The 16172-nt window shown below is 35.3% G+C and overlaps 1 protein-coding gene across 4 annotated transcripts in view; it reads left to right on the forward strand.

Annotated features, from left to right (window-relative positions):
* Positions 1–16172, forward strand: part of LOC120417696 (protein bunched, class 2/F/G isoform) — a 199920-nt gene that overhangs the window by 43491 nt on the left and 140257 nt on the right. For 2 of the 4 annotated variants that reach the window (XM_039579839.2, XM_039579840.2), the window contains exon 1: positions 4784–5658. The exons of the other annotated variants lie outside the window; for them this stretch is intronic. In XM_039579839.2, the coding sequence (XP_039435773.1) occupies positions 5656–5658 (3 nt within the window). In that variant the 5' untranslated portion in view covers positions 4784–5655. Of the gene's footprint in view, positions 1–4783; positions 5659–16172 lie in introns of those variants that run through there. 4 annotated transcript variants of the gene reach the window in all.

Genomic DNA, 16172 nt, shown 5'->3' on the forward strand with positions numbered 1-16172 from the left:
TTCAAAAAAAAAAAAAAAAACTCCGGAATTTAAGGATTATTGCAACAATATTTATGGGTTATTTTCCATCAACTCACATGGAATCGAAAAAAAGGTTGCCCCGACCGCTCTTCGATATTCGCAAAACTTTGTCCTGAAGGGTAATTTTTGTCCCTGGTCACGAATCTGAGCTCCATTTTTCGATAACTCGTGACGGAGGGGCGATACGACCCCTTCCATTTTTGAACATTCGAAAAAAGACGTGTTTTCAATAATTTGCAGCCTGAAATGGTGATGGCTTAAAAATTTGGTGTCAATAGGACTTTTATGTAAAATTTTACGCACGATTTGATGGTGTGCTCAGTATTCCTAAAAATACGTATTTTCGTTGAAAAAACGCAGAAATAAATATTCTTCCTTTTTCCGTTACTCAACTGTATTCTTTGGCGCGTTTCATTAATGGGAAATTTAATGTACTTTTCGAATCTCCAATAAACGTCCATGATCTTTTTCATGTTTTTATGATTTTATAAAAAAATTAGAATTCTTTTCAATGCCATTTGAAGATTTAAAATAGGTCAAAATAGATTTTGGCGTTCGGATTGTTGAATCAAATAACGAAAATTTAGAAATTTAAATCGAGAAATTTTAACTTTTGCGACCAAAAATCAGGAAAGGCGTAAAATTCCAAGAAAGGAAAAATTAACATAAATTCATTATTCAATATGAATTTGTATCAGGAGCAGAACTGTAATGCATAAATATTTTTTTGAATATTTTTGGCTTAAAACTTTAGAAAATAAAAATCTGCCAATTTTTTTTAATCAACAAAAACATAAAAAAAATAAAAAAAATCATTTTTTTTTGCGAGTATTTTGAATAGTTATGCCAGAACTGAATCGAAACAATATGGTAAATTATTTTAGAAAATATTAACGAATTCTGAATTAAAATAATTTGACTAAAATGAAGAATTTTCTCTTTTCACATTTATATTTTTATATTTGTCAAACTGGCTGATACTTTTTGAGTACCTTCCGTAAGCTAAAAAAAGCCATTTTTAGCACAAACAGTCTTGTCCATACCATTTTCCATACAAATTTAGTAGTTCTTCTTACACAAAATTGAATGCAAAAATTAAAAAAATCTAAGATTCAGAATTTGAGTGATATTTTTTTTATAGATTTGGTGTCTAAGGTTGTAGATGAGGACTACTCTGAAAAAATAGATACACGTAATAAAAATTTAGCTGATTTTTAAAATCACTTTTTGTCACTAAAAATTTGATTCCAAAAAATACTCTTTTTTATATATTTGATGAGACATAAAATGCCATCTTTTCAGAAATGTTCAAAATAGACAAAACATCATTGACCAACTTATGAAAAAGAAATTTGTCCCGCCCGTGTGGATCAATCGGACCGCGCACTGGACTCACAATCCAGAGGTTGCTGGTTCGAATCCCGCGGCGGGCGCTCTTAAAAAATCTAAAAGTGTAAATATGGGTATTTGGCGCCGTCGCTCCGTGCCATACTCAAACACTTAGGAGCCCAGGGCGGCGAAATCCTTGTAGTTATAAGGAAGACACTGAGCAGTTCTCTACGGTATCGGTCTTTTTTCTTCAATTTTAATTTTTGTATTTTTTAATCCGGCTGAATCTTTTTTGGTGCCTTTGGTATGCTCAAAGAAGCCATTTTGCATCATTAGTTTGTCCACATAATTTTCCATACAAATTTGGCAGCTGTCCATACAAAAATGATATGTGAAAATTCAAAAATCTGTATCTTTTGAAGGAATTTTTTGATTGATTTGGTGTCTTCGGCAAAGTTGTAGGTATGGATATGGACTACACTAAAAAAAAATGATACACGGTAAAAAAAATTGTTGATTTTTTATTAAACTTTTTGTCACTAAAATTTGATTTGCAAAAACACACTATTTTTATTTTATTTTATTTTTTTATATGTTTTAGAGGACATCAAATGCCAACTTTTCAGAAATTTACAGAATGGACAAAAAATCTTTGAACGAGTTATGATTCTTTGAATCAATACAGATTTTTTCAAAAAATCGCAATATTCGTCGCAAAAATTTTTCAACTTCATTTTTCGATGTAAAATCGAATTTGCAATCAAAAAGTACTTGAGTAAACTTTTGATAAAGTGCACCGTTTTTAAGTTATAACCATTTTTTGGTAACTTTTTTGAAAATAGTCGCAGTTTTTCATTTTTTTAAATTAGTGCCCATGTTTGCCAAAAAAAAAAATTCAATATTACGCCCTTTTGATATGTAAGTCTTGATTTAAATTTTTTGAAAGTATTTTTTTCGAAAAGATCAAAAAATTTCACGAATGTTTCATATTTTAACATTGTAAATCGGACCATTAGTTGCTGAGATTGGGTGAGACTAAAAAAACATAAATTTTCTTGTTTTTAAACCTTTGCATGGCAATATCTCAGCAACTAAGGGTCGTATCAACAAAGTTCAATAAAGCAAAATATAGAGAATTTTCTCAGCTTTTCAAAAATACTTTTTTCAAAGTTGGGCAAACATGCGCACTAATTTAAAAAAATGCAAAACTGCGAATATGTTCAATAAAGTTTCCTAAAAATGGTTATAACTTGAAAACGGTGCACTTTATCAAAAATTCACTAAAGTACTTTTTGATTGCAAATTCAATTTCACATCGAAAAATGAAGTTGAAAATTTTTTGCGACCAATATTTCGATTTTTTGAAAAAATCTGTATTGATTCAAAAAATCATAACTTGGTCAAAGATTTTTTGCACATTCTGGAAATTTCTGAAAAGTTGGCATTTGATGTCCTCTAAAACATATCAAAAAATAAAAAAATAGTGTTTTTTGCAAATCAAGTTTTAGTGACAAAAAGTTAAATAAAAAGCACCAAAATTTTTTTTACCGTGTATCATTTTTTTTCAGTGTAGTCTATATCCATACCTACAACTTTGCCGAAGACACCAAATCGATCAAAAAATTCCTTCAAAAGATACAGATTTTTGAATTTGCACATATCATTTTTGTATGGACAGCTGCCAAATTTGTATGGAAAATTATGTGGACAAACTAATGATGCAAAATGGCTTCTTTGGGTTTACCGAAGGCACCAAAAAAGTTTCAGTCGGATTAAGAATACAAAAATTAAAATTGAAGAAAAAAAACCGATTTCGTAGAGAATTGTATAAAATAGATGCATGGATGTTATTTTAAATAAATAATTAAAAGCTGTGTTTTTAACGATTGAATCATTACGATTTAATTATTGTGTGCTTTATGATTCTTATAAAATTTGAGAACAGAGGAAGTATTTTTTTTAATTCTTGAAGTAATTTAAAGATGTTCTTTTACAGGATTTAAAAGTCCATGTTACCTTGAAATTTCAATTTAATTTGCAAAAAAAAATCAGGAAAATTTATATTGATTCGGTTTAACCTTTGTATGAATTGAAATTTTGATTGTTTTCAAATATAAAATCTTCTGATTTTATGGAGAGGAAGTGAACAATAAAAATAAATAGGTTGATTTGTATGAAAATATCATCTTATTTTCAAATAACTCAGTTTTTTGTAAATTTAAAAGATGTTAAATTGAAGAGTTCAATATTTTCTATAACGAATTTAGAACAACCGATGACCAATTTAGACTAAAAAAGTGTAATTACTCTGGAAAAGAGGTAGGTTACACATTTGTATAGGTAAAATTACATATTATTTCTAATAAATGTACTCATTAGGAGATGTAATATTACCATGATTTATTCTACTGTGCATGTAAATGAACGTTACCAAATAATAAACAAAACATTAAAAACATAAATTTTACCGAAATTTTTTTTAAAAATGTGAACTTGATGAAAATTTATCAGAAACTGGTGTGAATTTAACAGTTCCTGATGTAATATTACACCTTTTTTGAACACAAAAACTGTCCAAAATCCATTAAGATTACCTTTGTTGGCAAAATAGACAATAATCAAAGCTCGATAATTTAGAAGTTTTCGTTTTTGCTAACAAAAAATACATTTCGGAGATAATTTTTTAATTTTTGGGTTAAAGCAAAAAACAAAAACGAAAACGAACTCGCGGGTTAAAATTTAAAAAAATTGTTGATTCAAGACAAGGCTTATCTAGTTTGCACAAAGCTTACCGTAATGGAATACGACCTTTACCAAAAATGTCAAACATTCTCCATCGTAAAAACATTGCGAATCTTCCGAAAATGTTGCCAACACTGCCGTTTCGCATGCATGATCGCAGAACGATCTTCAGAGCTCACTCTCTCTCGTTTACCTCTCTCCCGTTACCCGCCACTCACCGATCTTCTCTCCGCTCGCTTCGCTCTCAGTCATTACTTCGCTCACTATCTTCGTCACGATTGCGACCAAACGTGCACCTCTTAGTCATAACAAACTTCGCTGCAACGCAGACCATTCAGGTAGGGTTCTTCAACGTTTTTCATTGAGATATCGACAAAACAAGAGACTCTTCGTCCCGGAGGTGACTAACTCTGCCGAAGTTGCCGCAAATTCCCTCGCGGGAACTCAGAGAGTCCGTTGCAACGAGCGAAACCGCTCGCGCGCGAGAGCGCGAGCAACCCCATTGATTCGGTCAAGTTCCCTCCGGGCCGGTCGCGTGAGTCAGACGCTCGTTGGTTGCCAGTTGAGCAATACGCGTGTGAGGTGGAGGTTTCCGTGTCCGCGACTTGGCCTCCCTTTCTCGTTGTGTGTGTGTGTGTGTAGGTGCGCGCGCGTCCGTGTGTGTGTTCGTTACGCGCGCCGTAGAACATCGCGAAGTTCTGAAGTACGAGGTTGACAATTTGTTTTGATTCAAGGAGCTCGACGACTGTTCTGGAATTTTTGAGTGGCTAGCAATCAATGGACGATCTGCGCTATCAGTATTGGTGAAGAGAGGAGTTGATGCCGTTGGACTCCGTTCCGGCTGGGTCGTTTTCATTCAGCTGCGCTGAACACCCCATCGTTTCATAACATTACGCCACGGTGACCACGGCGCGGGCTTGGTGAAGAATACGGTGCGTTACCCGCGTTGGGATATACATCGGAAGCGGAGCGTTGAGTTGGGCCGGGGAGTTGCGGTAGCCGACAACAGGTTGTGAGAAAAAACACAAGAAATTCGAGGGAGTTGCTGTTGGTGAGGCTGTTGTTGTTCAAAGGTCGTCGCTTGGAAGATGGGAAAATTAGATGATTGGTATTAATTGAATTAGTGATTGTGTGAAAAAAAAGTAGTCGGGGAAACAAAATCAGAGCCGAGCTCAAAGGAGTGTGCGGAAGTAAAGGTCGAAGAAAGTGCGCGCACAAGCTTTAAGCTGGTTACACGAAGAGTGCGAAAAAGAGTTGCAAAGGTCTTGCGTTGGTGTGTATTTGGGGAAGAGGAGAGTTCGTGCCCTAACGAGTGTGCAGTGAAGTTGTCGAAGATCCGTCTCGATGGAGCATCGAGATCAACGACCTGCTGTGGTGCAAATTACTGCTGAACTTCGACCGGAAGCATTCGCGACGAATTCGGCAGGTTAAGGAAGACAAGTCCCGGATGTGTTACGGAGCTATATACTCAAAACAAAATCTGTTCAAAAGTAGTTCAAGATTGTGGATATTCGAAGATCGCCCCCAGTGATCTCCAACCCGGCACGTGGATGTGATTTCTGAATGGTAATTGTCTCCAACCTGCAAAACAAAAAAACATCGCAAATTTTAAGCTTATCTTATCGGGTGCACCGAAATCGCGAAAGTTCGAGTTCTGCGCTGCAACTCAAGACCGCTTCTGCGAACACCTGGCGGTGTCGGTGTGTACGACTATCTCGTAGGTTGGATGTTGGTCACGACAATTTATACGTGCAGCCCGTGTTTACTACCCGTTCGTGGACTATCTGTAGCTCTAGCTAGAAGTTAGAAATTAGCCTTGGGCTATATCAGCGGAATTGTGATGACTCGAGAGTCGAGTTTGTTCAGCGGGGTTTTTTTTCGCGTTGTTTTGCCTCTTGGAGGACAAGAAAAGTGCTCTATCTCGGTGGGTTCGTTTGGAATAGGTTTATTGCGGAAACTTGACATCATTCTGTTTTTTTGGGGGAAATATGGCTGAAGGTGCAATAATTTACCGGTTTAACATTCAAATTATTTTTTATTAAAATTTGCTGTTATTTCTAGCTTATTTTTTGTCAGTTTAAATTTTGTCTTCAGTATGATGTTCTTAAATATAGTGATAACATAATGGCAACGCCGGAGAATTCCGGCCAACTTAATTTTCTTGATCGGCACAAAAATAGCTAACGAACAATGAAATCAACTGAACTGTACAAAATAAATGATATATTGCGAGTTGAAAATTGAACCTTATAAGTTTCATATTTTTCCTAAATATATTAGCAAAATGTAAAACAATAATAAAATGATGATCATTCGACCAGCTTCTGATGTAAAATTAAACATATTTTTCTGACACAAAATCTAGAACGACAATTTGCTGCTAGAAAAAAACAACGTGATTTTACATCACAAACGGGTTAAAAATTACATCAGAAGGTGTTATTTACATCTTATTCTATGTAATTTTATTTGCAACGTATGAATTTAGTAAATTTTACATCAAAAAGGTAGAAAAAAATACAAAAAAATAATTTCTGGTGCTTGCACGTCAAAAATTCACTAAAATTGAAAATATTTAAAAAGTACGTGTTGAAAATCAGCTAATTGCATTAAAAATGTCGTTATAATTTTTAAATAATTTCTTTTGCCTTCTTTTTTTTTCGACCAATTTTGAAAGGGAGTCGGGGTGAGAGGGATTGGGGGTTACGAAAACTTTGAAAGTTATTTGCAACAGACCAATAACGCTTTGAGTTTTCTTGAGTAAAATTGTAAACGTACATCAGCAAAGTAAAATGCACATCTTTTTTATGTTATTATTTCGAATTAATTCAGGTAAATAAAAAGAAAAGTTTTATACACCTACAGTTTTTAATCATGTTATTGAGTTTTAAGGCATAACTGTTGTATAACTATTTTTGAAAATACTATTTCCTCGATTCTAAAATCTTTAGATCAAATCGCATGTAAAGTTTTATTTTCGTTATAGCACGTGTAAATTTACATCTTTTAATGCAAAATGCCATCTTTCTAACCAAAAGTCGGGCATCATTTCATTTTCAAATATCGCTATAGACAAATCCAGCGAAAGCTTAACGCTGCTTTTTGATGGTGAGAGATTTGACAGCTCCCATACTAAATGTCTGGATTTTCATACTTTTTGTTAATTTTCTTTCAAAATAAAATACTTAACATATGAAAACTATATATTTTTGGTGCCCAAAATTCCTGCTGAATGGAATGGTGTACTTATCTCGATTGCAAATTTTTCGAACAGTTTTTATTTTAATAATATTCTAGACACATTTTGTGCACCTAATCAATCAATACTTTTATCATAAATAATCATTTTATTGCTTAAAAATTGAGTTTTCCTGAGCTCCCATATTCAAATACATGGAAGCTGTCATTTCTAACACCATTGGCCACCTAGCGGCCATTTCAAAATGGATTCGTCTATAAGGCTCTGCTAATTTTATTTCATGTTTTGCGTTCAAAAAAAATTAGGGGACAAAATAAATAATTATAGCTAAAAAAAAAAAAAAAAAATACGTTGATAAAACATGTACAACCGGTTGCAAACTATTTAGGATACACTTCTGTATTTGTAATCTAATAGTTTATTTTGCATAAAGCAATTTGCGATACTCTTTTCTTATTTTTTGAAAGTTAGGACTTTTAGTAAATATAATTTGGGAAATGTTTTTAGTTCCATTATTGTTATTTTTTCAATTTAAAAGGTTATTTTATTCTTTTTCATTTAAATATATTTTTGGAAAATTTTTATTAAATTTTTTTAAGTTTTATCTTGGCTTTGATTTTTTTTAAGTTGACACTACACTGTAAAAAAATGTGTAAATTTGGAAGGTGTAATTTTGGATGTTTGAACATTACCTCTTTTATGATGTAATTTTACCTCAATTTATTTATTACACCAGAAAAGTAGTAAAATTACACATTTTCTTAGGTAAAATTGCACATTTTTCTGACATTAAAAATGTACCCCTTCCCAGATGTAATATTACCATGATTTTTTTTACTGTTTAGTTATTTTTTTAATTTGTTTTTAACGTTTTAAAAAAAAAGTTTTTGAAAAAAAACTTTTTTTTTACTTTCCTTCTATTTTATATGATTTTGACAGTTAAACTGGTATCAATATTTTTTGTAAAATTTAAAAAAAGATTTTTTTTTTAGGATTGCTGTTATGTTATGATTGTTCGTTTTTTTACCCTTTTCATTTCTGGAGTTTTTTTTTTGAAAAGGTCCAATAAACCAAATTTTCAGTTTATGCTTTTTGGGTGTTTTTTAATACCCCTGACTCAAGGCGGTTTCAAAGACACCCAAAAAGCAAAAACTGGAAATTTGGTTTATTGGACCTTTTCAAAAAAAAATTCTCCAGATTTATAGTTTTGTGAAATTTTTTAAGAGTTTGTTTGTTGTGTGGAATATTTTCGTTTTGACTTCTTGAGTTTATTTGCCCTTTTCCACATATGTGGAACTTTCGGTTCAAAAACGGGGACAGTACAGGTGCTGCCTCTCGCGGTGGAGAGCTGCAACTTTTCTACCAGTTTTATGGCAGTTTTGCACCGATGGGTCATCCATAGTGCGTGTAGTAAGAATATTTTGAATTTTATAAAATTATTAAAAGTAGCAAATTATGTCTTATTAGTTTTGGATAACAGCATGTATTTCCATCCAGCACATAATGTTGACTCAACGGCACTTCGGCGTGCAATTTAACTTCATCATTTTTGACTGAACTCTTGTAATAAAACTCGGAAACTTTTGAAGGGCTAAAGATGACTGCCAAAATCACGCTGAAATCGGCCAAAAATAACCCCACTCCCTACTATATTACATTTTGACACGCTGGTTCCAACGTACGTCACATTTTGTTGATTTTTTGAACAATTTTTGCATGATTTATAAAAAGGATTATTTTCAAATTCGGAGTTCATTCGCTAGTTTGAAATTGTTACAGGTTGTATATAATTTTTTTTTTGTTTTGTTGAATGTTGTAGTGATAGAAATCAGAATATTTTTCTTAAAGAAAATCTGATCATCTATCATCAAAAACTCTGTTTCTTAAAGCCTTGTGTCGTGTTTGATTTATGAGTGAAGTTTAACAAACATTAAACTTTTTCTAGATATATTCTTAGACTGAATTTCCAGTATTCAAGAAATAGTCTAGCGTGCCGTCACGGTCTTACAGACCCCCTCCCCCCTTGTCATACTTTGTCACGCTTGTGACAACCCCCTCCCTACTATAGCGTGATGTATTTTATGGATGACGCCTTGCCGTGATTACAAACAAGGTTTCCAGGCAGTAAAATAATTTTAGAGCGACGTTATGCCAAACCTGGTTATATTTTTCTTGTACTGATAGCCGATTACAATGGTTGATTTTAATGTGCCTTGGACAATCTGTTACAAGGTATCATTGTCAAGTAGATTCTAATAATTGCTCGCAATAAGTAAACCTTATTTTAATATGACCTGTTGATGTAATAAAATCTCATAATAACACTCATATAGTGCAAAACATATTTTTTCTAACTTGAGATGTTTTTGATAATGATCTTGATAATGATACTGTAACAATATGTAACCTATGTGTTTTTCTTTTACTACTTACTTATTTAAAACCAAATTTTAATTTTCTAGTAAGTTTCCCTATAATAACATTTTCAAAAGTTACTGAAATGACAACATCCCATTTTACGTTCAATTTTTAAATTAATTTTTTTACAATTTTTTTTTATTTTTACAATGTCATATAATCGTAAACAGGTACCGGCTACATGAAATATGCATTGACCCCTCGTCCGATCAAAACTGGTATACTGAGAAGATGCCTCAAGTAAACAAAATCGCAGCATGCCATGATTTGAATTTTCATTTTTCTTCTCGCACGCCCCTCGTGTCAGCCGTTTGTTTTTGCAATTTATATACTTTTCATACTCCAAAATGCCGGAAAAATCTATGCAGTTAAAAATTGCATGTTCAATAATCATTCTATTCATTTGGGAACAGATATTTAGCTATTGCTGGTATCGCAATATCAAAATCTGCTCCTTTCCTTTTTATAACCACGATTTTATCAACCCATCAGTGAAATAACGAGGGTAAGCAAGCTTTAACTGTTGAAGAAGAGCATACAAATTGAAGTGTTGACAAAGAAATCGCGCCACTAAAGCAACATAATCTCCACAAGTCGATCATGTTTGGAAACATTGCTTGAATTACGCAGCATTGGTAGATAAAACAAAAACAAGGTCTATCTTTCAATCTGCGAGTGGTATAAGAGATTCAAATTTGACAGTTGTTTATGCTGAGTAGGCTGTGACTGGCTTGGACAAATTTACACTATACCAGCGACAGAGCTCAACAATCGTCCCACTTTTTGGGCTGACAGGATGTATGGAGTTCCAACCATGTGCCTTTTCTTTTTTATTGTACTGTTTGTTAGATGATGTTAGTTTTGTAACGTATTTTCTTCATGTTATAAGGGTTTATGTTTCTTTCAACTATACATTTTATGTATTTTGACTGTATAAAATTTGTGGAGAAATTTTACAGTTTTAGAATTGTTTTTTTTTTCAATGTTGTTTATCATTTACTTTTTTTGCGTAGTTTTATTAAATTTCAGTTTAGGTTTTATTTATTTTTCTTCCTATTGCTGTAAATTCATTTTTGATTTATTGATTGTTATGCTGTGTTTATTTTAATGATTTTTTAACGTTTTTTTTTTTGTATTTTATGACTGGAAGATAGTTTTTTCTTAATTTAATTTGGTATAAATTATATTTTGTATTGTTGTTCTTATGTCTTGTTTAAAGTATTCGTTCCCTACTTTTACCTATTTTTTCGAAGCACTGCATTTTTTGTATTTATCTATTAGTTATAATTTAAACACTATTTGTTCGACTATTTAAATCTGTTTTCTTCTATTTTTAATCTATTTTCTTCTATTTTCTAATCTTTTTTCTTCTATTTTTGAATTTTCTTCTATTTTTTTAAATCTTTACATTGTTTAACTTTTTGATGGAAAATGAATGTATTTTTTTTAATTTGTGTGTTCTTTAATTTTTGAATGATTCCATACATTTCTCGCTTACTTTTTCAAAATGTCGTATGTACATAGGAAACCCTTGGCGCATTGTATGTATTGAAAAAGTACTCTAGTATTTGTAGTTTAGTTTTCTAGTGTTTTTTTTTTTTTGTTTAGCAGAATAATCTTATATTTGAATTCATTCAGCATTTAAAAACAATTTTGAAATCCTAATTTTAATAATATTTATAAAGTCGCTACAAATAAATTCCAGACTTGATTATTCAAACTCCGTGAAAAACTTTCACTTTGGATAGTCAAATCTAAGGAATATCGAATTAAGAAAATATGACTAAAACATTATTTGGGAATTTTTAAATGCTGTATATTAAAAATATTTTTTCAATAAAGTACCAAAAAATCTATAAATCACTCTAATTGGGGCTGAACAGAAAAAAAGTCCGAGAAATATATGTTTTTTTAATTCGATTATCCAATGTTTCTTTGAAGACCTTCGAATAATTCGGATTATAATTGAAACAACTCTTTCAGATAAGCTACAAATTTTGAAGATCTAACATCCCTATCTGAAGTGATGGTCGATACTGTCGAAATGCTGTTTCTTTTCGGGTTACTTAATCTTCTTGCAAATAGGGTCCTCAAGCCCTATGCTATTTTGTAGGTAGAAAACTCGACTAAAAACCACTTCTGATCACTTTGTTTCATTTCAATGCAAATAAATAAATTGTACTCAGAAGAATAAGCTTTATCGTTGTGAACAATAATATCACAAATTTAAGTTTAATTTCAGGGCCCAATTCTTTAAATTTAGTCTTCTCGCTGAATTCTATCTCTCAAGATCTTAAGGACAACCTTCCTCTCAATCGTCCTTCGCCAGTTCTGTTCACGGCTGATTCACAAATCAACTTCCACTCGTTCAAACCGTTCAAAACCTTGCCCAGATCATGATCAACCCCTCATCGCCGGCTACCGGTGGTGGTGGTCCGCCAATCCGTCCATCAGCGCGTGTCTCGCCGCCGGGCCTGGAATATCCATCCATCCAGCCTGCGAGTCCAAACACTGACCAGCACCACGCGAAGAGCTAATCAATACACCGTGGACTCCGACTCATTTCGCAACCGTCAGTCAGTCAGGGTGAGCGTTTCGCGTGTCTTTAGTTGAGGCAAAATTGCCACACCTAATTACGGTTCTCCTCGTCTCAGCGTGCCTCCCCTCTGGTTGGTGGACAAATCGGATTAAAAGGTCAGGTTACTCCGCGTGCTGGATTTGTGCAAGTAGCCGGACTGATGGACGACAAAGAAAGGCAAAACCCATAAAAATGCGCCAAGTCACGTTAGATGGTCGTTCTACACAAACTCACGGTCGATTGCGCTTATGCAAGTCCGGGAATCATCCCGATTAGAGGAAATGCATTCCCGGACCCTGCTGGGTCGACACGTAACGTAAACAAATCCAAATCGAGCGGTACCTGGCCCCGTTGAGATGATGAGCTCGTAACTGTACCGCCCGAATTTCACTTGGAAATTTGACCACACCAATTGGAGATATCTGTTCTAGTGCGCTTCGCTGCGTGGAACCGGGACCGGTCGGCCTTCTGGCCCGCCAGAAATCCAGGAAACGTCTCTCTCTCGGCAGAAGTCGTGCGGTAGCGTGTGATTATTAATTGCTAGGTGTTACTGTTTATTCAACGTTCCGCTCCAAATTCTACCGAACTCCTCTCCATCGCGCGATACGTGCCGTGTGTGTCTGTTCAACCTCAATGTGTTCCATGTGGAGAAGTTCTCCACTTCTTCCCCCACCCGGGTTGTGCTCACCACAATAACGGTTAGATCTGAATTTGGAAAACACAGCTGGAAACGGCTCAATTCTGAAACCGCGATGACGACCTCCACCCCGAATCGTCGTTGTGGAGTTCAGCGCAAAAGTCGTCGTCGCTGCGCTTCTTCAAATCTACTGCGAGTTCTCACGATCGGTACTGCCGCAGCTGCTGCTAGCAATGACCGCGAAAGGTTACTGGAGCGAAACCTTGGGTATAGGTTTTGCAGCTACCGCTGCGGTGTTCGGATCGATCAGCGAGCAATCGATTGATAAGTAATTATGTGGTTGGTTAGATCGAGAGAGAAGTGGTTGGATAGAGATGATGGGAAGATTCGAGTTGGGTTAGCAATTCTTAATACTATTGACAGTAATGACAGTTGACAGAGGTTGTTAGTGGTAGATAATGAAAAGCAATACTTACATGAGACACGATCGTCTGGAACTTGTAACACTGACTTACCTGCATTTTGGAACTCAAAATTTGTACGACACCTTCTCTAGGGCCTCGAATCTGACGTCCGTATTTGGGAAGCTATTACACCAATCATACTACTTGATGTTGACGTCCGTATTAGAGGAGAGATCAATTTTTCAACCGGATAAACGTTGGATGAAAATGATCAAGAAGGGATTGAGTTAGTAACGCTTAATATTATTGACAGTCATGACAGTTGACAGAGGTAATTAGTGGTAGATAATAAAAATCAATACTTACATGAGACATGATTGACTGGGACTTTTAACGCTGACTTACCTGCTTGTTGTAACTCAAAATTTGTACGACATCTTCCCTAGAAGCTCGATTCTGACGTCCGTATTTGAGAAGCAATCGATTGTCTTAGCAATTACACTAACTATACGCACTTACTTTGAGTTTTGTGTCGAAAAGGTCACATCAGCTATTTGATGTTGACGTCTGTGATAGAGAAGAGATCAATTTTTCAATGCTCAAGAAAGGCTTGGGTTGGTAACGCTTAATATTATTGACAGGCATGACAGTTGACAGAGGTTGTTAGTGGTAGACAATGAAAAGCAATACTCACATGAGACACAATTTTTAACACTGTTAGAGTTGTGTGTCGAAAAGATCAGTTACTTGATTCTGACGTCCGTACTGGAGAAGAGATAAATTTACAAACCAATGAGGGAAAACTAAACAGCCAAACAAAGTGTACAGAAAGGCAAAGCGTAGCGGTTGCTTGTAAACGATGGGTAATGTTGACGACAATTGGGTTAGTAAATCTTAAGACTATTGACAGAAGTTGTTAGTGGCTGATGATAAAAAGTAATACTTACAGGAAAATACGTACTCGTCTGGAACTCATGACACTGACTTACCTGCCTATTTTAACTCAAAAAATTGCAACACCTTTCCTAGGGACTCGATGTTGACGTCCGTAATAGGGAAGCAGTCGATTACTTTGAACACACCCATCAACTATCAGCTACGTGACTCTTACTTTGGTATTATAGATGAGTCAAAGTTAACAAACAAATGTAGATTTACAGAAGTGAAGAGTCTCGATGTTGAAGTGCGTGATAGGGAAGCAGTTTTTTAAAATACGCTGAACACTCCCACTTGCTATCAACAAACAAAAACAAACTTTTATTTTATTATTCTTTTTGGGTGTTTTTGAATACCCCTGACTAATGCGTCCAATTTTCCCCGGTTTTGAATTTACCGGGAATCGGGAAAAAAATTGAAAAAAATAATAATGATTTTTTTTTCTAGTTTGAAATCAATAAAATTAAATTGAAAATATTTATAGAGCTAGGCATTTTTCGGATCTGAATACTGATTTTTTTTTTAAATTTTCTAATAAGTCAAATAAATGCAGATATATGCCGAATACAAATTTATTATTGCTTTAAAATTCTTATCGACTACAAAGTATTCATCGGTTCATCTATTTCCACAATCAAATCTGAATTTCCAGACCAAAAATTGTTTTTTTTTTCAATTTCTGGAATTCCTGGGTCAAAATATTAAAAAAATCCCGGGATCCGGGAATTCCCGGATTTGGAAAAATCCCGGGAAATTTGTCCCGGAAATTCTCGGGATGGACTCACTACCCCTGACTCAAAGCGGTTTCAAAAACACAAAGCGAAAAAATATAGACCTTTTGAATAAAACTCTAGAAATGAAAATTAAAAATTGAAGGTTGGGTTAGTAAATCTTAAGACAATTGACAGTAATGACAGTTGACAGAAGTTGTTAGTGATTGATAGTAAAAAAACAATACTTACATGGGGTATGATCTACTGGAACTGATGTTGATTACACTGACTTACCTGCCTATTGTAATTCAAAAGAGGGTTGCCACCATCTTTAGGGACTCAATTTTGAAGTCCGTACTAGAGAAGCAGTACATACCAGTGTTATCCCATTCTGAATCTTAGTTACTCGATTCTGACGTCCGTGATAGCGAAGAGGTCATTGTTCAAGTAAATAAGCGGTATTGCATATCTTAAATCTAATAGCAACTCGCTCCGGACGTCCGTAGCTATAATTGTCCTACTCGTCGTCACCAGCTTCGCGCTCACGCTAGCGGAACTTCCTGGTCTTCCGTCGCCATCGCCGTCACCACCCCCCAAAGAACCTCGATCCATCGAACCGCATCGATTTCGATGATAACCGAACGACGACGTCGTCTTCCATTTGCAGAACTTCGGGTGACCTTAACCTGAAGGAAATTCCACTTGTCGGCTTGCCGTTGTGGTATTGGTGTGAGCACGCATGGTCGCCGCGGACACGTAGATCGCTGAGGCGCGCGCACTCAATGGAATTGGCCAACCTGCCGCGCGATCGTGCCGCAGTGTCCTCGAGCTTTCGGATTTTTTTGTATGCTTCTTCTAGGCGGTCCGCCGACCTGCGGTACCGTTGGAGCTCGTCAGTTTCGCCGCAGCTCTCGCTTTCGATCGAATGTCGCATCGTCGTCGTCCGGGATCCGGATTTTGGGCGGCGTGAGATCCTGCGTCGTGTGTCCTGCGTGAAGTTCGGGAGTTCGGGAGATCCTGGCGAGTTCGAGTGAAGTGTTATGTTCGACCGGGGTAGAATCGTTTGCGCGAAACCACCGGAACGTGGCCCGCGGTATCTGCCGGGCGCCGCCATATTGGATTGTGATTGTCGTCGTGATCCCGACAGAGGCAGTCGCGGTAGTAGCGGTCGTAGAACCAGTGCCGATGTTTCCTC

This window comes from Culex pipiens, chromosome 1 (genome assembly GCF_016801865.2).
Source record: "Culex pipiens pallens isolate TS chromosome 1, TS_CPP_V2, whole genome shotgun sequence".
In the NCBI taxonomy this organism is placed as follows: Eukaryota; Metazoa; Arthropoda; class Insecta; order Diptera; family Culicidae; genus Culex; species Culex pipiens.